Below are 24,221 nucleotides of genomic sequence, written 5' to 3'. Positions count from 1 at the left end.
CATTTGCTAAATTTGTCTTTTCTGAATTTTTAGATTTACTTTAAAATGTTTGAATTTGTCATTCATTTCAGCTGACAAAAGTACTCACTTCGTGAAAACTATAAAACGTTTTGTGAAAACCATAAAACTTTCACTACACTTAAATAACTTGTAAGGAAAACCATAAAACTTTTTGTGATGTTTCAAAAATGTTAGTCTATTTTAGAAAAATATGGAGTACAATAATGAAAATAAAACCAAATTTTTGAGAAAACATGCATTATCATCCATTCTATAAACTAAAATTTAATTTTTTACATACTTATCAATGTCTGATTAAGCTAATTATTTGAGGTAGTATATTAATTTCTGTCTATAAAATAAATGAAACACATAATGGAGTCATAAACAGTACTAGTGGAAACATAAGTTAGATAGAATTTAAACTCTTTTTTATCCCTCCTTGTCATTTTAAATAATCTTTCTACGGAAATTTGTGTATTTTCAAATCTCAAAAAATTATAATTTTATATATTCATTTTTATTTTTTCTACACCAAATTAAAGTACTCAATTTAAAAATTCACTAATTTTCGCAAAAAAAAAAAAACATTTAAAAAGCGACGGGAAAAGTATGTACTGTAATTTTTTAGTATCTCTCTAGTTCGTATAGCTGATCCCCACACAACGCGTCAAGATGTATACCACCACGTGTACAATCTTATCCGTTTCCCCTTCCTCCTCCCTCTTTTTAAACCCACTTAACGGCCGTGCTAATTACGCCTTCCCATCTCTCTCTCTCTCTCTCTCTCTCTCTCTCTCTCTAAACACTCTGCTTCTATTTCTATATATACCCTCCCAGATCTCTATCTCACTACCTGCATATACGCAAAGAAATGGCCGTCAACCTTGTATCCATCCGACCGATTGGCCTCCGCCCATGCGCCACCGGAGGCCACAGGAAAAGCCCGTCGTCGTCCAACTGGCGGACCCCGCTCTTCGGCTGGTCCTCCGAGCCCGACTACATTGACCCCGGCAACAGACTCAGGCTCGATGTGGACAAGCAGTCGGGTTCGGATCAGGATCCGAAAACGTTGTCGACCCGATCACGGTTCGCGTCGGGAACCTTCACCGATGAGAAGGCGAGACGGCTCCGGCTGATGACGACCGACCCAGGGGCGTTCCACGACGCCATGTACCACTCCGCCATCGCCTCCCGCCTCGCCTCGGAGTTCTCCCACCGGTCCGAATGCTCTATCCGTGATTGATTTTCGGTCTCCAGTGATACTCTCTTGCGTTCAACAAAAAGTCTACGCACATAACTTTAAAACACAATTACGGATGCAATTATGCTCGAAATTGTTTGATGTACGTGAATCAATATGTATAGAATGTCCCCAATGAGATTCTAGCCGGAGTTGTGTTTTGAATTTGTGAGGAAAGCATTACGCTTTTTTTAATCGTTTAGAGAAATAATTAGTTGTGGAAAATTGGACTAGATGGTGGAGATTGACGTGGTGACGGTGATGTATGTAATTAATTGTATATTGAATAATGTGTGTATATATCTCTAGTACTATAATTAATTGTATATTGATTGTTTTGTATGCTGCATTAGTGCTACGTTACATTTTCTAATGCTCTGATTGTGATCGATTGATTATTTTTAATTACTGATTGATTTGATATATAGCCAAGAAATATAATAGAGATCGAAACCCACTACTTGACGCCACAGAGCACAGAGCTAAAGTACAGTTAGCGTTTCCCTCAGAGGAAGGCTGGGGAGATATAAGTTTGAGCCCCATGAGTGACGCGATGTAGGTGGGATTTAAAACTATATAGATAGTTCCTGAATCTTCTGTAAATTAATTTATCAACACCCCGCTTCCTGATGATGTATAAATTGTGACCAAAAAAAAAAAAACAACCCCACTACTTGAGCTTGAAACTCTATCACGTGAATGATCAATGTCTAGTTTTAAGTTTACCCTAGATTTTATGGATTGGATAGTCCAATTTCGGCCTTTTGGGGGGTCCTTTCTGAACTCACTTTAATAATTCGAATCATTTATTTTTTATACATTCTCAAGAATGTTGATCACATCAAAAATTAAGTTTATTAAATACCAGATTTTGATCGAAAGCATTTGTCTTGAGAAAAAGAGAGTATACAACACCAAATCAATTACTTCACCTGGCTATGTTCAGAGTTCAGGACCATCTTACAAACTAAAAAGAATGAAAAGCTATATATCACCGACCCGAGATACTATATCAATTATGAGAGCCCACGAAACAACCAAGTCTAATGCAAAAAATAAGTCCATTAGAATAGAAAAAAAGAAAAAGCCCTCTAACAAAAGAAACTCTTGATCTCATAGTGAGATGTAAGAATCCTGGCCAATAGAACTACCCCAGTTTTTATAATTCAACTAATATTTGTTGAGTAATCTTTTTGTTGATTATAAAATGAATTTAATTTGTGTTGCCCAATAACCCGATCAATTTAATGTTTTCCTGGATGATACGAACTTTACGAACCGAACAATTTAGATCAATAAATGTATTGAGACGCACGCACCACATCCTTCCATACATTGCAACTTGCCTAGTACAAGTTGATTATTACAACTTGCAAGAAGCCAATGCTTGTTAGAAAAGTGATTTGCGAAGAAAGTATTCACTTTGTAGACTCTAGTGATGACCTTCTTGTTTGTTTGAGGGTTTTGAAGAAATTTTTTTAGAGTAATGAATAAAAAAAAATAGATAAAAAAATTTTATTGAAAACCGTGCGCAGAAGTTTTAAATCCTTAAACGAACAAGGTCGGGGCTTGTTTGCTAGAAGTTTTAAGAAGGGGGATAAGAGAACGAGGGGGACAAGGGAGGGAGTGGGAATAGGAAGATGGTGTTTGGTAAGGTGATAAGGGAGAGGGGGAGAGCTTGTACCCTTAAAGGGGCCTTAGGTAATCCCACTCCACAACCTTGGATAAGCTTATTCGGGTGGGAGACAGAGCAAGTTGACCTTCAAACCTTCTTTGTGTTCCCAATGTAATTATTTAATGAGGGTAATTTAGTAAATTCATATATCATCCATTGTTATCCATCTACTCTTATCCACCCAATTTGTCGTGTAGCTCCTCTTAAGAGTGAGAGGTTGCGGGTTCGATTCCTATGGATAGGAGATCAACTCTTGTGGTAATACTAACTTTTAACACTCCCACTAACCTTTCGCTAATTTATACAATGTGGACAAAAAAAAAAAACTACTACTCAAATCAAGAATAAGTTAATCCCCCTCGTAACATATTCACCTCTGTTCTTATCCACCTTTTTTCTTTATTCACCCAAAATCTTATCTGTTATTATCCATCCAAAATCTTATCCATCCGACAAAAGAACCTGACAAGTAACACGACAACTAAGGAGAATATGCCTTTCCAATTCGGAATTGTCGACCTCTACTGCAAGCTTCCTATTCAAAACCCGTTTTTGTTTGACGGTGTAAATTCATTTCTAACACATGCAAACAAAACTGGCCAAATAAGGGTCTGCACCACCGGAGATTCGATAACAACGCGTGCCATCTCTCTCTCTCTCTCTCTCTCTCTCTCTCTCTCTCTCTCTCTCTCATACTTCCAAAACCAGACATTTGTCTCTTCTTATTCTGAATGCAAACAATTGAAAAAACGTGCAGACAATTGGAAATTTGGAACAACGAAGTCGGCTTTCCTTGAAACATCGATCCGTCGGTTTCTTCCGAATTCAAAAGTTCTAAACTTAAGATCTGAAGATACCATTAGAGTTGAGAATTTTTAATTTAATTGTAACCGAGTGCCCAGGCCAACTTGTATGCACATCGACTATATTCTTAAAATTAACGACCAAACAAACTCTTCAGTGACTCCAAGATTTAGAATGTTTGATCTCCGTGACATTCGGGCATGCGACTTCGTAGAATCAGTAGCATTAAGATTGAGATACGGTGTTGGTCTTGTGTTTACTTGGAGTATTTGACAATTGTAGCAATTTTATAATTGAGAGGCTTCTCATTTTCCCACCTTTTTTTATGTTCAGTCTTTGTAATTTGTATATTTAAAGATTCAAATATTAAATAAGTCACTGTGAGCATTTTTTAACATGCAAAATAATTTCAGAAACCCTATTAAATACAGTTTCTTTGAATTTAAAAACTGCAAACAATCCTTGGCTGAGGCAAAAATTTCTCGAGATGAAGATGAGATGAAGATGGTATACGTGACAAAATGAATAGTTAAGACTCGGTCAAAGTCTGACCTTAATTTTAATTACTTTGCGTCAAATATGATTCGACCATTGTCTTTAGGGAAATTTTTAAAAATGGTCCCTCTAGTTTGCACGAGTTCTCATTTTCGTCCCTCTACTATTAATTGTATCAATTTTAACCCTGTAGTTTTCATTCCATCTCAATTTCGTCCTTCTCCCTGACGCCGTCCATGAAACAAACGGAATTGAAGGGCAAAATTGTCATTTTCTCTCACAGAGGGACCAAATTGAAATTTTATGCAAACCAGAGGGATTATTTTTAAAATTTTACATTTTACTTTCGTTTTTTGCAAATAAAATAAAAAAGACCATAAGTAATGTATTTGACAACTGAATTATTTTTTATTGGGTAATCAAACTATATTGAAAAATTTATATTTCATTACACATTACAAAAATATTAGAAAATGCACAAATCAACCCCTTAGCTAATGTCTTTGTATCATGTTCTTATAATCTACTTATTTTTTCACCCAATAAAAAAAATGTTTAAATCCGTGTTTATTTGTTATATGAGTGATCTTATGAGTAAGTCCCAAAATAAATACACTTATACCCATATTTTAATGTATTTGATCTCTTAATATTTAATAGTGTTTCATTGCTTAATTAAACACAATTACAAGATTTCTAAATACTACTGAACAACTTTTTTCTTTTTAATCATGTGACAAAAAAAATAACGATAGTGAAAATTCAATTGAAAAAAAAAATACAAGACCAAGATAATTATCATAAGGGTTGTTTTTCGAATTTTCTCATATTTTTTGTGATGTATATAATAAAAACTTTACAAAATTTCAACATATTTTTTATTATTCAATATAAAATGAGATGAGAAATATATTATATATGATGTATTTTAAATTTATTTACAAAAACAAAAGTAAAAAACAAAATTATAGAAATAGTCCCTCTAGTTTACATGAAATCTCAATTTAGTCCCTCCGTGAGGAGAAATGACAATTTTGTCCTCCAATTTCGTTTGTTTCATTAACGCCGTAAGCGAGAGGGACGAAATTGAGACAGAATGCAAATTAGAGGACTAAAAGTAACACAATTGATACTAGAGGGACGAAAATGAAAATTCATGCAAACTAGAGGGACCATTTATAAAAATTTCCCTTGTCTTTATCATTGTGCGGTCCACTTGAGAAATCAGCAAAAAAAAATGATTGGAAAAGGCTTGATTCGAACAGTTCCAAACATTATTTTATTGAACGGTTCAATTAAAAACTGCTCAAAATAAGCACTTCCCGATATTTTTTTTTGCCGATTTCATGCAAGTATCCTTCAAATCATGTTCTGCACACATTAAACGCTCGAATCATTAAAATTTGATCAAAAACTTTGAGATTGAAATTTGGGATATTTTTTTAGATGTTCCTGTAACCGCTCCGTATATATATAGAGTCCCCTTCTTATGAGGGATCCCCTACTTAGCTTAAGTGCGGACCTCATAGATCCTGATCGAATTTTGATGATTCGCGTCGCTCAATGTAATCAGAACGTGATTTTAAAATTTCCCGCGAGAAATCATCAAAAAAAATGGCCAGGAAATGCTTCATCTTCATCCGAACAGTGTTTTATTGACCGGTTAAAAAAAAACCTACTCAAATCAAATCATTCCCGATCTTTTTTTTGTCCATTTCTCGCGGATACCCTTAAAATTATGTGATCATATTGAGCGGCTCAGATCATCGAAATTCAATCAAGAAATGAGAGAAATAGGAATGTTTGCACTTAAGGAGCTTATTTAAGGTCCGCACTTAACTTAACTGCTCAAATCAAGCCATCTATCTTTTTTTGTTATTTTATTCAGCATTTGTCACGTTATGTAGATTCCGAAGGTGAAAACGATCACGAGGACTAATCATTCTACAGTTTCAGTTACATGCGTGTGATCTAATTTCCATGGAATATTCGAATGTCCCAAATGGGTTTGCACCTGCATCCTTTCATTTTTCTGCTAGGATCGAGTCAAAGTAATTTATCTTTGGTCATTCCTTTTGCAGGCAAAGGAGCACTTAAGCTCTGCACGTTCCAAAACACACATATGCATATCAATTTGAGATCAGGTGCAAAATCCAGGTATCGGAAGGTAGCAATTGGACTGAAGTTTCAGCGACTTGGAAAGTTTGCTAACATTTACATCACCATCGCGTAGGCTTCCATTTGTACCAAGAGAGAATGTAAATTATAGTTGTCTCTCATTCTGTAAAGTATTAAAGCATATATCTTAATACAAGTATTACCATGGTGTAAACCATTCACAAGAAGACATGAAGGAGAAAACCCACAAAGGACAAATACAGCCACATCCAAATAACCATAAAAATGTCATTCTCAAGAGAAATTACGGAAGGAGAGCATGATCATGGAACGGGCTGCCATAACAAAGGCCTCAGAAACCGTAACGCTAACTCTTTTTCAAAGTGGCATTTGCACACAAACAACTATAATAAGAAGCATTCGCCAAAGAATGTCTGGAAATTTCAGCCCAACATACCAAATATAAATAGCATGTCAAGTACTAGTGCTCCATCAGGAATTGACAACGATTCTTGTCATGCATGCTAATGGTTTGATTAGTCTCATACAACTAGGTACACTACCAAAAACACTACCGGCCTTCACCAAATAAGAAGTGCCCTGGTTCCTGTGTTCTACTTGTCATGTTATAGATGACTACCAGTTGTAGAAGTTGCAGAAGATTTCTATCGAAACAGGGCACCCGCCATCTCTGTTACTATAACTGGATTCACACTCAAAACCCACTGAACCAGTGAATGTGGGTGCAACAAAAGTTTGCCTTGGTTCATCAACAAAAATCCATAGGTTCACCAACAAGACTGTTTCTTTTTTTCTTTTTTGAAAAGTTTCACCAATAAGACACTGCTAACACCATTAACTCTAAGGAGCTTTCAATTAATCATAGAGGTGGAAACACGGGAAGTGTCAAGTGGCAGACAGATTCTTCTAATCAATTTGACATCAGACTAGTAGTTTACCAAGTATGAATAACCTATAATGGTCTGGAACCCATGTCTAACGACGCAGCAACAATTTCTGTCAGACCTCCCAACCTCAGAAACACCATCCAGCCACTTATCAAAAACAAAATTAAGCATATTTAAATATGTGGCTACTTCAGCCAGAAGCGCAAACAAAATAGAAGCTTTCCTGAATAAAGATTGACGACCTACCAAAAGCTTCGGAATCATTTGATAATTATTTCCTATGCATGTAATTAAACAAGTCACAGTTACCGGTGCACTAAATGGAAAGCGAATGAGAAATCTGTAAATCCCAATATGTCTGTAAATTTTCAAGTTGTCACCGGAGTATCAATCTGCATATCATCTCTAAACTGTTTCAGTGTAGCTGTATGGATATCTCAACCCCACCAAGATCATTTGCTCTCGATGTCATATAGATCTGTTCTGAACATTTACATCAAGGAAACTACTGAATATTGTGAGAACCATTTAATGCAGGTGCTTGTGAACAATTTATAAAGGCTTAGACGCCAAAAAGAGAGTATCTTCAATTTCACATATACACAATACTGTCATTTAAAGAATTGGAGTACTTATAAAATTGGTATATCTCTTATGTAATGAATCTTAGTCTGCCATGGAATTTGCAATAAAATCTCAGGCATGATTTCCCACGACACCGTAAGATCGTATATAAACTTGAGAAAACAAAATGAAGAAATGACACTCACTAGCCATAAGCTGAGATAAACTCCAAAGAACTCTTAGTTGGAGCTCAAAAAAAGCCTGAGATAAACACTTTCAAGGAGAAAGTCTAAGAAAGACAGAAGAGTCTTTTCAAGGTCTATATATAACATGGCCAGCAATATTTTTCGGTTTTTTTTTTTTTTTTTCAAACTATGAGAACAAGGATCAAAATGAACACGTATGCTAAGCTGGAACCCAGCCAGTCGGCACAAGTTACTAATTGACACTCACTAGCATTAAGCTGTGCAATGTGCATCATATACCTCCACAGGAAATATCAAATAGAAGAGACTATTCTACTTCACATTCTTTACCACAAGACACTTATGCAAACTTAAAACTCCTTTAATAACTACAGAGTTCCGTCCATCAGTACACCAAACAAACCTCTGCAGAACATTTTCCCTCTCCCATTAAATTCACATCTCGAACATTAAACCTAAATTCACAAAAATGTTCTAGTTTTATTCACTACAAAATGATCCTTCCTGCTAGGTGAAAAAATGTTCTCTGGCCAAATTCTTTATGATACCACCATAAAAGTTGCTTCATGGCATTCCAATACCTATAGCTTGAGAGGTGGCCAACATTTCAAACCATTCAATTCCTTCTCTTTCCTCCTTGTCCTCTTTCTTTTTAGTTGATTAAAGTATTTCTTCACTAATTTAATGTTCACTTCACTACTTAGCCTACATCAAACCCTTTGGCGTTGATTCAAAATTGACCATGAGATTTTAAGTAGTCAACAAACCGAACATACTTGTTGAAATTCTTCTTAACGCTCATGTGAACTTCTTTATCTGCACAAGAGTTACATAACCATGCTTATGTTTTCAAGAGCAGCAGGACTATTCTACATTTGAGCTCCAAATCACTATTTTTTAACAGGGAAGAATAGTTTTTCTCCCAACAATTCCTCAAATTACGCTAACAAATACTGCTAGTTTACCGGATCTACGCTATGGAATGACTCCAAACAATCCAAAATATTGTTAAAACTCCTACCACTATACATCTGAACCCTTCAAGTAATGCTTTTGTTCGAGAACAATACTTTCTTTGTACATCATCGTTCACTCTAATTTAAAATGGCTTACTGCCCTTGTCCTTTGGAAACATTAAAACCTTGAACTACTCGGCAATATATGTATCTGGTGATCCCTATCATAATCATAAATCAATAAGAAGTAGCAAACCAATCAAGTACTAGCGGAGAACAAAGGATAGCCCAAGTGGTAAGGTGCTCTCTTTACCAGCATGAGGTACTCGGTTCGATTCTCATCGTAGGATCCCATTCCCCGCCCCCTTAGATTAGGCTAGTGTAGGTTCCTTGCCTGCATGGGCGGAGGCACTAAGCTACACATGGGATCACTTGACCCCACTCATTTTGATTTCTCATAAGAAGATCTGATAGTTTGCAACCAAATTTTGTTATTTAGACCCCACAAAAAATCTCTAAATTGACCCAACTTGCTTCAAATGCAAAGAATTCTGAAGCATTGTCTTCCTTTTTAGAATAGATAGTGTTACATATAAAGCTATCATGCATCGTTTTACACACCAAATAAATCGTTCGGACAAATTATAACGCAAAATTAGATTATCACCGTGCATCTGCTTATAATTATTATCTTAATTTAATTACTTTTTGGACATAGCACGTGACTCTAATTTTTGACCCCACTGACCAAAATTTCTGGCTCTGCCCATGTAACTCAAAAACAAAAAATTTCGAATTTAAAGAATTAGTATGAAAAATGAAGAAAAGGATACACCAAGTAAATCCCATGAGCCAATGCCCCAGCCAACACAGCAGTGAACAAACGGTCCCTCAGAACCGGGTTACGTCGCAATTGAATTCGAACTGAAAATTGAAAACTTACGATTAGCTAAAATTACAAGAAACCCGCGTAATGAAATTAGGAAAAAGGTATGAAAAAGACTGCTTACTGAGAGGAAGGACAGGAGCGTAAATTAGGGGAACGAGAAATTTGAACTGGATTCCTCTGTTCTGTCTTCTCATTGCAGCTTGCCTGTGGAAAACAAATGATAAGAACCAATAAAAAAAACAAATAAAAAAAACCTTTCCCTATAAGTAACAACAGAGAGAAAGGGCGAAGGGATCTGAACAAAGCCTATATGTATAAATGGATGTAGAGATATATGGTTGTGCATGTCTGTATGCGTGATTTGTTGGGTACTTACTGGTTGGAGGAATCGGAAGGCGAGGCCATTGGGAACCCTTGAGAGAGAGAGAGAGCGGTGGGAGGGGGGAGGAAAGAGAGAGAATTTGTGTGAGTTTGATGGGTCGTCAATTGTGATGGCTGAGGAAATTTATTTATCTATTACACCGACCTCCTTGAAGTTCATGATAATTTCAAAGACTCCTCTCCGAAACAAGCGTCGGGAAACGGGTGTCCTATAGTCATGTAGTGCATATCGTGTAGAGCAGCATTCGAGCTATTCATCTCGGTATCAGTGATTCAATTATGTTTGTTAACTTTTTGACCAGCAATTTTGCTTCAGAGAATCTAAACCATCGATTTCGGAAATGAACGATCGGATGTCGAACTACAGGATTTGCGCTACAATATTCCCAGGTCTCAAGCATTGCGTCCAACATAAAGCTAACACCACACACTAGCGGCAAAGCCATGATCTCTACTCGTGAGGGGCCAAATTAAGAGACGGAAAAGAATAGACAAAAATGAACTTCTGAAAACCGATTAAGTATATTAAAAATAGAGTTCGAAATTTAACTAATTGTATGCCAAAAAAAGTTCTCACTATTAAATTCACAAAACATGTTTTTTGTGAGTGACTGTGAGAGTGTTATTTCACTACACATGCAACAAATAGAATGACAACCAAGTGATGGGCGCTCTACACTTTTTCATCAAACCACCAGACGACCCATCCTCTTTTCTCTAGATCAGTTGTAGAATAAAATTTGTCTAACAGTTAAAAAAGAACTTTAAATGCCAAATTAAAAAAAAAAAATCCGGAGTGGGGTGGAGGGCCTTGGTCCCAATAAAGCTATAGATATATATGAGATTGTATATACCATGTACATATATGGGTTTTGTGGGGTTTCACCTCGGGTTTCACAAAAATGATATATATGAGATTGTATATACCATGTACATATATGGATTTTGTGGGGCCCCACCTCGGGTCTCACAAAAATGATTTGAACTGCTCATTATTTTTAAAATAATTTTTATGAAGTCTTGTAAAAAAATCAGCTCAACTCGATATTAGTAAGGATTTTTTTTGAATTTGTGGGAGCGAAACTATATAACTGCTCAGTTTTTCCTCTACAAATTCAGAAAAAATCCATACCACTATCGGATTGAGCTGATTTTTTATAGGCCTCCATAAAAGAATATTTTAAAAATAATGGTGCGGTTCAAATCATTATTGTTGAACCCAAGATGGGTCTCACAAAACCTATATGTACATGACATATGTATGCATAGCAGTACTCGCCTTGGTCCCATCCAATCCTAACACGGTTACACAGCTCCGTCGCAGACACACGCACCTCTCTCTCTCTCAGTCTCTCTCTCTCTCTCTCAAATTTACTTGTTGGGCCAGTTTGGCGGAATTTAGTAGCGGAGAGATACGTACTATACTTGTGTCATGCACTTGCTCCTTTAAACGAGTCAAGCACGTAATTGATCAAGTTTAGTTTGATAATTTAACGAGTTTTAAAAATATGTTCAAATTTAGCTTGTTTATGAAATGAGCTGATCTCAATCAAGCTTTAATCAAGCTTAGCCCAAGCTGATCTCAAGTAACTTGATTTTTTTATATATAATAATAAGCTAAACGAGCCGAATAATAATTTGTTTAAGCTTGGCTTGAAATCTTAATGAGCTTCAAAATTGTTCAAGTTTGGTTGGATTATGTAATGTAACAAATCAATTTTAAACAAGTTTTTAACGAACAAATACAAAGCTCAGACTTGAGTAGCTTAGTTATAGTTCGTTTAGTAGTACTCCTATCTAAGGGTCCAGATTGACTTGGATGCACAACATGTCTTCTTATTACCAAACCTGTTTTCTAGGTAACTTTAGACGGAAAAACCTACTAATACTGAGTTTCTGTTCAGGTTGCTACAGTCTGTATATATTCACAAAATAATGTGTCATACTGTCATCCATTCTCGATTATTGGACTTCAGTCCGGCAGCGTGGCGAAATGAAGGGTACGGGTATCACGGCCATCCCAAACTTTGCTACACAGGTCTAGTCCAGTTTTTTTATGGTCCAGTCCCGTCTTGTTTTAGGCTCCTCCTAAACCCACAATAATGATCAAAATCATTCATTTTGTGGAGCTCATCGAGTATGTCATCCTCTTAGGAATCAAATCCAATAAGGAGTTCACAACTTTTCACTTAGGTCTTGGGTCAGTCATTCAGTCCTTGAGTCTTGATCATTAGTAGAAGAAAATTTATTTAACATGGGATTTTAGTTTAGCCCAATCCAAGAAGTGAGATTGACCCCTTAAATAATAGCCCCTAAAATTTTTCTAACACAACGAGCATAATGCAGGAAACCTGTTCAAATCTGGTGTTTTTGAAACTTGGGCACCCACTAAAGCTAGCCAAATTCTGGCTCCACCCCCGATTGAGTTGACAGTGATAGCGCAGGAAAGGAAGATCATATCGGAACCATTATTTTGTGTTGGGTTTCAATTTCCTACAAAAAAAATCTAGAAACAACCAGAGAGTGCTTGATGATCAGATTTTTAATCTTTTTGCCGCCCTTAATTAACCACTAACATTACTAATAGGGAAATTTTTATAAATGGTCCCTCTAGTTTTCATGAATTTTCATTTTCGTCCCTCTAGTATCAATTGTGTTACTTTTAGTCCTATAATTTGCATTCTGTCTCAATTTCGTCCCTCTCACTTACGGCGTTAATGAAACAAACGGAATTGGAGGACAAAATTGTCATTTCTCCTCACAGAGGGACTAAATTGAGATTTCATGCAAACTAGAGGGACTATTTCTATAATTTTGTTTTTTACTTTTGTTTTTGTAAATAAATTTAAAATACATCATATATAATATATTTCTCATCTCATTTTATAGTGAATAATAAAATATATGTTGAAATTTTGTAAAGTTTTTATTATATACATCACAAAAAATATGAGAAAATTCAAAAAACAACCCTTATGTTAATTGTCATGGTCTTGTATTTTTTTTTCAATTGAATTTTCGCTATCGTTATTTTTTTTGTCATATGATTAAAAAGAAAAAGTTGTTCAGTAGTATTTAGAAATTTTGTAATTGTGTTTAATTAAGCAATGAAACACTATTAAATATTAAGAGATCAAATACATTAAAATATGGGTATAAGTGTATTTATTTTTGGACTTACTCATAAGATCACTCATATAACAAATAAACACGGATTTTAAACATTTTTTTATTGGGTGAAAAAATAAGAAGATTATAAGAACATGATACAAAGACATTAGCTAAGGGGTTGATTTGTGCATTTTCTAATATTTTTGTAATGTGTAATGAAATATAAATTTTTCAATATAGTTTGATTACCCAATAAAAAATAATTCAGTTGTCAAATACATTTCTTATGGTCTTTTTTATTTTATTTGCAAAAAACAAAAGTAAAATGTAAAATTTTAAAAATAATCCCTCTGGTTTGCATAAAATTTCAATTTGGTCCTTCTGTGAGAGAAAATGACAATTTTGCCCTTCAATTCCGTTTGTTTCATGGACGGCGTCAGGGAGAAGGACGAAATTGAGATGGAATGAAAACTATAGGGTTAAAAATGATACAATTAATAGTAGAGGGACGAAAATGAAAACTCGTGCAAACTAGAGGGACCATTTTTAAAAATTTCCCTTACTAATAATAGTCAACGTATGGTGTTTCTTATACCACTTAAAAGGCATGAAGCTGAGCTTGCTGCTGCAGCTAGTCAGTCTGTTCCGGATGACAATGATGGCGCATTCGAGTAGATGGCTTGGAGCAATATCAATGGAGGGGGGCTCATGGCTTTTTTCCATCCGTTTTTGTTGTGTCCATGAATTAACCACATCACCAGTTATGTTCTTGACCGGCCATTGAATAGGTCTGTGATTGTAATTCCTGTAGAATTCCTTCGGCTGCACTACGTACGGTCGTGCCTTTTGTGTGTTGAGGTGATAAATCAATGCTGCAGCTAGCCTAAATGCTCAGGGTCGTGATCATCTCTCTCGCTCCCTGCATGCAAGTCATTGCCTGCAAAGCGCGAGTCATCTTTTTTTTCTTTCTGCACTAAATTTTGGCAGAGCCCAGAGGTACATTGGACTTGTTTCAAAACCATTTTGGCCTTGTTCATTTTGGGTTTGAAAACTCCTAAGCACGGTCTCCAATATATTTAATGCACCCTTGGGCACAATCTCCAATAAATTTATGTGTCATCTGTTTGATTTAGGGTGCATTCTTTTGGCCTTAACTTAAACTTAAAATGAGAATTTTGTCCTTATTTGAATTTTTTTCACATTTGTTAGTTTTGCATCAAATTTTTGTTGGTTACTGATAATGAGAAAAGTAAAAAAATTTCACTTTTATCCAAGTATTTTGAGAAATTTTTACTTTTCTCATTCGACGAGACGAATCAATAACCCACAGAAACTTGGCGCAAAATTAACAAATGTGAAAAAATTCAAATAAGGACAAAATTCTCATTTTAAGTTTAAGTTTAAGTTAAGGCCAAAAGAATGCGCCCTTAGTGTGTTGTGTATCGTCGTCCATAGGTCTTGATGATTTGAGAAGCCACTTTTAAGAGAGAGAGAGAGAGAGAGGAAAAGGACCACATATGGAGATAATGTGCACCCATTTATGAGTGAGTTGGTGAAGGTTGGTAGCTATGAGCTGCTTTTGAAATTAGTGAACAAGATCTATTGAGGCATTGTCCGCCCACATAGAATCGGCCTTGAAGAATCCCAAGCTTTGGTAGACATTCCTGAAGATTTCGGGGCGTCGAATTGGGCTCAAAAGATTGTGTTCCGCAACTGCAAGGGATTGAGTGATTGACCTTGTTTTGTGTTCGGACTATGGCTGGGCCATAAATTTGCCTTTGGGCCCTCCTTTGTTAATCAGGACTCGGGCTATAAAACTATTTGTTCAGTCCAGGCCCAACTTACCCAGCCAGCAGCCATGTCACCATAGATTATTTAGTGCTGTTGTGGCGATGCCCCAAGAGCACTGAATTATATTTCCATGTCGACCTTAGTTTTACGGGCGAACACAGAACAAAGATTTATGTACACAAATTTGACCATTACAAACTAGCCGATATGTATCAGCCATTTTGGACATGCGTGCATTTGTAACATAAGTTTCTGCACGTAGCATTTATCGTACCAATTTGTTTCAATTACTAAGCAGTAAGGAAATTTGACGCAGCGGAATTCACGAGAGACTAATTAGCGTACTAGTTCAAACGAGATAAACAACTCGTCGCAACGAGCAAATCTTGCGCACAAGAAAGAAAGAGAGAATCTCTGAATATTATTGATCAAAAAGCTTAAAAGTTTTTTAATTGATTAGGTTACAACCCTTTTTATAAGACCCTAACCCTAGAAATCCTACTGTAAAAGAAATAATAAATCATGCCAAAACAAGCAGCATTAAATAAAAGATATTTCTTAATTAATTAAAATAAAATCCTAATTCTTGTAGACCAAGAATCCTAATAAAGGTAAAAATCAAAATTAAACCGAATACGGAAAGTTAATAATTCTAACCTAAATGGAAATATTCATAATCAAAATCTTATTCTAGAACAATAAAAATAAAATACAAAAACTCTCCATTTTTGTCCTACATCAAAATTTCAGAATAAGAACACCTTTTTTTGGCAACTGATTGCGTTGTTTCTTATTGTACTTCTTGTTTTCGGTATTAATATATGAATAACTTTCGTTTAAGGACCACAAAAAGTTAAATCCAGATCCTACAAACGATGTCCAGGACAAAATATAACTTTAACTTGACATTTCTCTTCATATTCTTACTTATAATAACAACACATAACAATACAAGTGAACTACCATCAAACAGAGCCACCTCCCAATCCAAATCCTAACTACACCACTGATCGCATATGGCTTAGTTTAGTCCGAAGTTCGACTTCTCCAAATCCCACCAACCTCCTAATAGGTAATGGCTTGTGTTCTTTTCTTTCCAGAATTAAAAAAAACAAAGCCTATTGCTTAATGGGAAATTAAAGCAAGAACCCAAAAAATGGTCCCATTCCAGTCCTTGAATTGAAATTGTGTTGTCATGACTTCAAATCCCTGTCCAAATTGTACATCGTTTGTCTGTCAAAACCTGCTACATGTAACTGGCACATACACACTATCAAAATTGAATGCCAATGGTTCTAATGTTTTCAAACCTAAATTCTCTCACTTTGATCATGTGACTTCCAAAGCACCATACACAAATGGCACAAACACTAAATTTAATTCCAATGTACTATGTTTTCAGTACAAAATCCTCTATCACTTTGATCATGTGACTACCATTGCTCAATACAGTTCTCATTACCCACACAAAAAAAAATTGTTCAGTCTCTCAGAGACACGACCACATGGTGCGTCTCACAAACACCGGCTAGCCATCTATTTATCTTGTCAGAGAAAGTAGACAAGGTGAGTACATAACCATTCACTATTGTTGGGCATTCCGCGTGAATGTGTTCGAGAAAAAATAGTACGCACACAAACAAAAAAAAAAAGGACCACGTGACTTACACATGGAAAACTCAGTAGTAGCCTTCCATGGCCATTCTAGTTATACTTAGCCAAGGTGGGAGGCATTAGAGTGGTCCCTATCGATGTCTGTTCGAACCACACCCAACTGGACCATTGAGGTATTCATATCATTTCAACTAATAGTGGGCTAATAAAGTCAAACAAGTTTAGCTAGCCAAATGGCAAGATATTCACAAATCACACAATTGAGCATCTCCAATCCATTTTAAAACTTCGAAATAGAGAATCGATGTGACATATTGAGGAGAGGTTTTGTAATTTATCTCCTCTTTTGTTCAATTTTTTTGTACTTTATTCACAAATCTATGAGGGACCCTTTTTAGAGATTTGTTCTCCAAAATGAAAGTGTAGTTTTCATTTTTGAAGACCTAAAAAAAATCGGAGACCAAATATCTAAAAAAGATGATGAGTCACTTCAAGATTTTTCTATAAAGTACAAAAAGAAGAAGAAAATAGGAAATAATTACAAAATCTGCCCTCTAAATATCACATTCATTCTCCATTTTGGAGTTTTAGAGATGGGTTAAAGATGCTCTTAAAGAAAACACGAATTTCTCTCAGTAGCCATCCATGTGTAGACCACCGACCCAGTAAAATTACCTAACAACATGGCTTAAAATACATAGGCTCAAAGTAAATTGATTTTGCCACTCCACTTTGTATTTTGATCATATGAGAAAACAAAATTAAAAGTGGAGTGCCACTTGCTAAAAGTGGAGTGCGGAAATCACGTCTCAAGCTCAAATTGTCGTTAGTAATAGTTCTCATAATTGCTTATACTTTCGAGATTGCAAACTTCCGATGTGTGACGAAACGTTACGTCTAAGGCCTAGAAGAGGTTTGTCGTTATATAGCAAAAGAGTTGGACGTACAAGAAATTAAGCTGGTCCAAGCCCCTTGCCAGCTGCCAGTGTGTCTCACAATGACACTGCTAAAATTTAAGGGCTCTCATATAAGTGTAATGGAACAAGGACCCATTTTAGGGGAGGGTAGCATTTGATGGAGTTGAAAGATGCAGGATTTGGGTGGTGGCTGTCTGCAGATGGTCGGAGCTAGAAACCCAATCTGATCCAAATAAGACTTTTGGCCATTTCTTTCCAAAAGTCATCTTCCATCACTATTGTCTTTCAACGCGCGGACTCTCTCTCTCTCTCTCTCTCTCTCTCTCTCTCTCTCAAAGGACCCTACTATCCTCTCTCTCTCTCTCTCTCTCTCTCTTAAAGGACCCTACCATCCTCTATCACTAATCACTATCATCTTCTATTTGGGTGGTCGATATGGTAACGGGTTGGATATGGGAAAATTCGAATCCAACCCTATTATTTGAATTCGGTGTGAGCAAGCCCACTTAGGGCCCACCTAAATTCAGATACGGATCAGACCTATGAGTCCGGTAGAATTGATTCAAATTTTTGGGTTATCAGATTGGCTATTTGTATAAACGAATTCGAATATTCCAATGAGATTTGGAGTTTGGATCAAATTGTACTTGAATCAATCCATTGACAGACCTATATGGAGTAACTTGTTCTAAGGATTACTTGGAGTATCACCAAGGCTAGGGTGCAGTGGAACTCTTATTCCACCCTTTCTTTTGTAAATGAGATTCCCTGTTTTTATGTGTATGCGTTGTAAAACTTGTCCTACTAAATCACGAAAAATTTACAAGTATAGGGTTAATTAATATCCTTGTAGATGTGGAAAACCCCAAGTTTCCACCACCGCAATTTGTGGGCCCCATCGTGAATTTGTTACATTAAATTGAGCCATTTATCTTGTAGGATTCGCAGAGTAGTATATCCATGCACAAAATTAACTTCATCGGATATCGATAGGTATATCAAAAGTTATATTTTGATTTGTAAAATGGACGGTATGATTCTGTAAAGTTAAATTGTCCATGGCCGTCTATTTTACAAACAAAAATTTAATTTTTGATATACCTATCGATTTTCAATCAACCTGATTTTTAGCATGGATATTTTGCACTGTGGATCCTTCCAAATGAACAGTTCAGATCTCTATAGAGAATGCACGATGGGGCCCACAATAGATGGGTGGAAATCGTGGGTTTCCAGGTGAAAGAATTTAATCCCAAACTTGTAAATTTATGAGCTCTCATGACACATGGCCGATCACGTGACTAGAGGAAATTGAAAGGGAGCAGCCGAGCAGGGATCAGATCAGAGGGTCCTCATGGTAGGGCAAGGTGGGGATGGAGAGAGATGCATTAGGTTTAAGGGCCTTTTGTTTTAATGTTGAATTGTGTGGAACAGGAACAGGACATGTTCTGGAATAGTAGAATCATGCGTATTTTTTTCTCATGAAAAAACGGTGTAGGAGGAGAGGCATAAATGGGGAGGATAGCAAGCACCTGTCTTTGTCTATCCCCCCTATGATTTGCAATTCATTCAATTATATGTACACAGTAGGAGAGTAGCGAAACCTGAATTGATCATTCCCCTTCTCTCTCTCTCTCTCTCTCTCTCTCTCTCTCTATTTAAACATCCATGTTAGAATGTTGCTCTAGATAAAGTACTGTTTTGTTAGTGCACAACAGTACACTTTTGGGGCAGGCATAATTGAAACCCTGCTATTGGTGCCTACCGATAGCATGTCGATGGCTATCAACGGGCACGCGAAGTTCACTTCGGATTTTGCACAAATGATTCGAATTGTTCATATTTTTTTTTAAAAAATGAGTGCGCTTGTAAAATCAGTTCAATCCGATACGTGTAGATACCCGATCCAATCTTCTAGATTCACACTCAGATTTTTGGAGCCTTAAATTTGAATGAAAAAAATGAAATATTAGACTGAGTACCTACACATATCTGATGGAGTTGATTTTTCACTAGCCCACTCATTCTTTTTTAATTTTGAATGGCTCAGATCATCTATGCAAGACCCAGAGTGGGACCCGTGTGTCAGTCGGTACCTCATCAGTAATTATGGTAGAGAGCTTAGTAACATAATTCGTGTGCATGTGTGTAGAGACCCGTATTTATTTTATCAATGCTAATGTTTTATAAGTACATGATTATTGAGAAAGAAATGTGGAATAATAGAGTTTATGTGATTTGGGGCTAAAGTGATAGAATTGATTGTGGAAGGATGCAGGTGTAGTTGGCATATATGTAAGTATATATAGGAGGGTGAGAGAGTAGAGAATCATTTTTCTCCTCTCATCTCTCACGCCTCTCTCTCTCTCTCTCTCTCTCTCTCTCTCTCTATCTCTCGGTCTCTCTCACTCTCAATCTCATCCAAAATCCCACCCAAACAACTTAAAACCCATACCAATCAACCTTCATTCCACCTTCTACTCAAGGTTCGAGCTTGCTCTTTGTTGGTTGGAGCTCAGTGTGGTGTGTTCCGGTCAAATCAAGATTTTCGAAAAGCTAGGGCTCGTATTTTTCGTGGGTCTCGTTCTTCGACATCAAGGTAGGGATTCTACCTCTCAATATATGTGAAGGAAGTGTTTTTTAGCCTTAAAATCGTGCCTATGGCTGCTATTGTTGTTGTTGTAGTTGAATCCTTGAAAATCTGCAGAAAATCTGCCGAACTGACATTGTATCCATACTACTCTGCTTAGTATTAATACCAGCTCCTCTGGAATGTTTCGAAGCTCAGCTTGTAGAGACCCGTATTTAATTTAATTAATTTTAATGTTTATAAATGAGGAAAATGAGAAATGTGGTGTTTATGTGATTTGGGGCTAAAGTGAAAGAATTGATTGTAGAAGGGTACAATGTGTAGTTTACATATATGTGAGTATATATAGGAGGGTGAGAGAGAGCATGGAATCATTTTCCCTCTTTTTTCCCTCACCGGCTCTCTCTCTCTCTCTCTCCGGTCTCTCTCCCTCTCTCTTGCTCACTCACCAAAACTCCTCAAAACGTTTACAAACTAACCTTCATTCCTCGTTCTACGCATGATTTTGGGCTTGTTCTTCGTCGATTAAAGCTCGGTGTGGAGTATTTCGGTCGAATCAAGGTTTTCGGAAAACTAGGGCTCATAGTTTCGTGGGTTTCGTTCTTCGGCCTCGAGGTAGGGATTCTACCTCTCAATATATGTGATAGAAGTGCTCTATTTGCTTGAAATCGTGTCTATTGTTGTTGTTGTTGTTGTGGTTGGATTCCTTGAAATCTGTAGAAAATCTGCTCGAACACCCATTTGTATCGATACTGCTCTTCTCAGTATCGATACAGGAATCTCTGGAACGACCTTAGTTATTGAAGTATCGATGCTGAATTAATCAGTATCGATACAATCGCCTCTGGAACGTTTTTAAGGCCTGTTGTATAGATACTAAAATTCATAGTATCTATACTTCAATGCCTTAAAGGCTAAGTTTTGTTCCTTGTTTCGACTCCATTGTCTTGACCCCCGATCGCTTCTAACTTGCTCCAAACATCACCAAATCACTCCATAACATTATTGATCATATTCGTAGTGTTTGTTGTGTATCCTTGCAACCCTCGCCCCTTGTTTGGTATAATTGGACGTTGATTTCCATATGGACATTGGTGAAATTGAAATGACATGTTATGTGAGTACGAGATTCTTGGACACTTATCGACACAACGAGAACATTTGGGAACCATCGACGGGTGGGTGCCTGGCAGGGGATTTCAGGGTCCCATAATCAGCTCGGCAGGAGCTAATGCTCATATTGAACACTCAAGGCCCAACCTTCTCAGTGGGCGCTTGGCAGGGGATATCGGGGTCCCATAATTAGCCCGGCAGGAGCTTCGGCTCATGACACTTACCTATTGTGTGGTCTGTATCCCGTTCTTCCTTGTGATCATCCTCGCATTCTCTTGCATATAATGTTAGCGTAGAATTTCCTACTGGGCTAGTGTAGCTCAAGTCTATTATCATTTTCAGGTACTAACACAGGACAATAGCATGCATGCTTGGAATGCTTGGATGTGATCATTATTTTGAAAGCTATCGATTGAGGAGTTACTTAGGCATCTTTGTAAATTTCTTTTGAAGATGTATTTGTAACTTTATAGTAAATCTTTTGACTATGGAATATTGTAACCCTTAACTCTTGAATATTTAGTAGTTGTGTTAATTTGGGCCTCGGAGCCAAAGATGTAATATTTTGGGGAATGCTACATTATTTTGGTTATCGCACGGATTATTGTGAGGTTTTATTTATGGAAATCCTTTTATATTTATGGTAAAAATCGAGGGTGTGACACAGCTATACCGATACTAGTTTGACAAGTATTGATATAGATTGGCTTAAGGACAGTTTTTGTTATTTTGTTCCCAACTCAATTGTTTTGGCCCCCGATCACTTCTAACTAATTCTAAACACCTTCAAATCACCCCATAACATGATTAATCGTATTCGTTGAGTTCGTGGAGTATCTTTGCATCTCTTGCCCTTGTTTGGTAGAAATTTTGACGTTGATTATCGCATGAACCACGATTGAATTGGAATGACACATGACGAGAGTATGAGACGCTTGAACACTTATTGACACAACGAGAACACTCAAGACCCATCGACGGGTGCGTGCTTGGCAGAGGATATTGGAATCCCTTAATTGGCCCGCCAGGTGCAAAAGCTCGTATTGATTACATTCAGGACCTATCGAGGGGTATGGTGCTTGGCAGGGGGTATCGGGATTCCTTAATTGGCTCGGCAAAATCTTTGGCACATGACACTTACGATGAGATGATACTGGACACATGAAAGATGGAATTGGTTCTAGCATGAGTTAAACAATGTTTGTTAGGTTGTTGTTTCGAGATTGTTGAGCCAAGATTGTTGGTTATCCTATGGCCCTTGTTCTTGTTCTTATCTTGAGATAATCTTAGCATTTCATTTGCATATAAAGTTTGTATAAAATTTTCTACTGGGCTAGTATAACTTAAACCTTATATCATTTTGAGGTCCTAACTCGGGGCAGTAGCTAGCATGCTTGGAGTGCTTCTATGTGGACATTATTTTGAAAGCTAACATAGAGAAGTTACTTAGTCATCTTTGTAAATCTCTTTTGGAAGATGTATTTGTAACTCTAATTATAAATCTTTGATTATGGAATATTGTAATCCTTAACCCTTTCAATACTCTGTACTTATGTTATTTTGGGCTTGAAGTCAACGATGTAATCTTTTGAAAACTCTTGGATGTTAAAGTGCAATTATGGAAGTGGAAATATTGAACTCTTTTGGGGTATATGTGGGGATTATTGTAAGGTTTTATTTATAAAAATATTTTATATTTATGTTGAAAATCGATAGCGTGACAATGTGAGTGAGCGAGAGCACGACCGCGTCTTTGAAAAATATAGCAAATAACTAAAACTTGCAAAAGCGAGGACTGAAAGCTTGATTTTATATCGAGAATCGAGCACAAATGCGGAGAGCATTCTCAAGGATTATGTGATTGAGGTTGAGAGTATGCTCTAAGGTTTTGTAACTTTGGCTTTTAGAAAACAATTTTAATTTGGCTTACAATTTTCTGATTATGCTAATAATTTGATCAGCAGTGCTACAGTCACCGACCGGGAGGGTCGGTGACCGGCCACCGACCCCGTGTGGGGTCCACTCCGGACCCCGCACGAATGATCCGAGCCGCTCAATAATTTTTTTTTAAAAAACCGAGTGGGCCACGTGAGAAATAAGCTCAATCCGATGTGTGTACGTGCTCGTTCCAATCTTTTATTTTTGAACGGCTCGGATCGAGCACATACACACATCGGATTGAGCTTATTTCTGACATGGCCCACTCAAATTTTTTTTTTTTTAAAATTATTGAGCGGCTCGGATCATTCGTGCGGGGCCCGGAGTGGACCCCACATGGGATCGGTGGCCGGTCACCGACCGGGACCGACCCTCCCGGTCGGTGACTGTAGTGTTTCTGTAATTTGATATGTCAAAGTGTTTGAAATTATGCAATTAACCAGATCTTTCAATGCCACATCAATTTGCAGCTATTTCTTTTACGTTTTTGTTTTTTGTTTTTTGTTTTTATTGCGTTTATGTAATCAACTTCTCAGTAGCAAATTAATACTACAACACAAGTAGCCACTATTAGAAATAGCAACGGGTAAAGTATGGATCGAGGATCCTATTCCCCAATCAATCCCTATTGAAGAGATCATTTACTATCCTCACTCCAATTCCCAAGGTGGATATTGGACAAATCACCAAACCTGCCTTCGTGCGAGTATCGGATTTTTTTCAAATATATAGCCGTAATCGAACCACAAATAGAAGAAGAGTACTGGAACTAAAGTACGACCGATATATCCTAACCAACAAAAAAATTAGGGAAAAAAAACCTTCAAATTCAAGTGGTAAACAGGAAAAAAAATAAAAATAGCCGCATCCAAAAAAAATTTCTGTAAACATCATTTTTTTTTATTGGA

General features: G+C 36.8%; 1 protein-coding gene and 1 long non-coding RNA gene across 2 annotated transcripts; one reads left to right on the top strand and one right to left on the bottom strand.

Annotated features, from left to right (window-relative positions):
• The first annotated feature begins 6,128 nt into the window (after positions 1–6,128).
• On the top strand, positions 6,129–7,726 carry LOC131300787 (uncharacterized). The gene is made up of 2 exons (XR_009191069.1): positions 6,129–7,121; positions 7,163–7,726. It is a non-coding gene; the product is annotated as an uncharacterized LOC131300787 (long non-coding RNA).
• Positions 7,453–10,378, bottom strand: LOC131300777 (uncharacterized). Its single transcript, XM_058326763.1, has 4 exons — positions 10,235–10,378; positions 9,980–10,062; positions 9,803–9,893; positions 7,453–7,726 (listed from the first exon to the last, which is right to left on the bottom strand). The coding sequence occupies exons 1-4, from the start codon at positions 10,261–10,263 to the stop codon at positions 7,696–7,698; spliced, it is 234 nt and encodes a 77-aa protein (XP_058182746.1). The 5' UTR covers positions 10,264–10,378; the 3' UTR covers positions 7,453–7,695.
• Between the last annotated feature and the right edge of the window lie 13,843 nt (positions 10,379–24,221).

This window comes from Rhododendron vialii, chromosome 1a (genome assembly GCF_030253575.1).
Source record: "Rhododendron vialii isolate Sample 1 chromosome 1a, ASM3025357v1".
Classification (NCBI taxonomy): domain Eukaryota; kingdom Viridiplantae; phylum Streptophyta; class Magnoliopsida; order Ericales; family Ericaceae; genus Rhododendron; species Rhododendron vialii.
This window is presented reverse-complemented; position numbering and strand designations above follow the sequence as displayed.

Excerpts from the sequence above, each read along its gene's own strand:
- LOC131300777 (XM_058326763.1), bottom strand. The coding sequence starts at position 10,263 with ATGGCCTCGCCTTCCGATTCCTCCAACCA. Across the intron at positions 10,063-10,234 it reads CCTTCCGATTCCTCCAACCA|GCAAGCTGCAATGAGAAGAC; the intron begins GTAAGTACCCAA and ends TGTTTTCCACAG. Across the intron at positions 7,727-9,802 it reads GCTCATGGGATTTACTTGGT|AACAGATCTATATGACATCG; the intron begins GTATCCTTTTCT and ends GTAAATGTTCAG.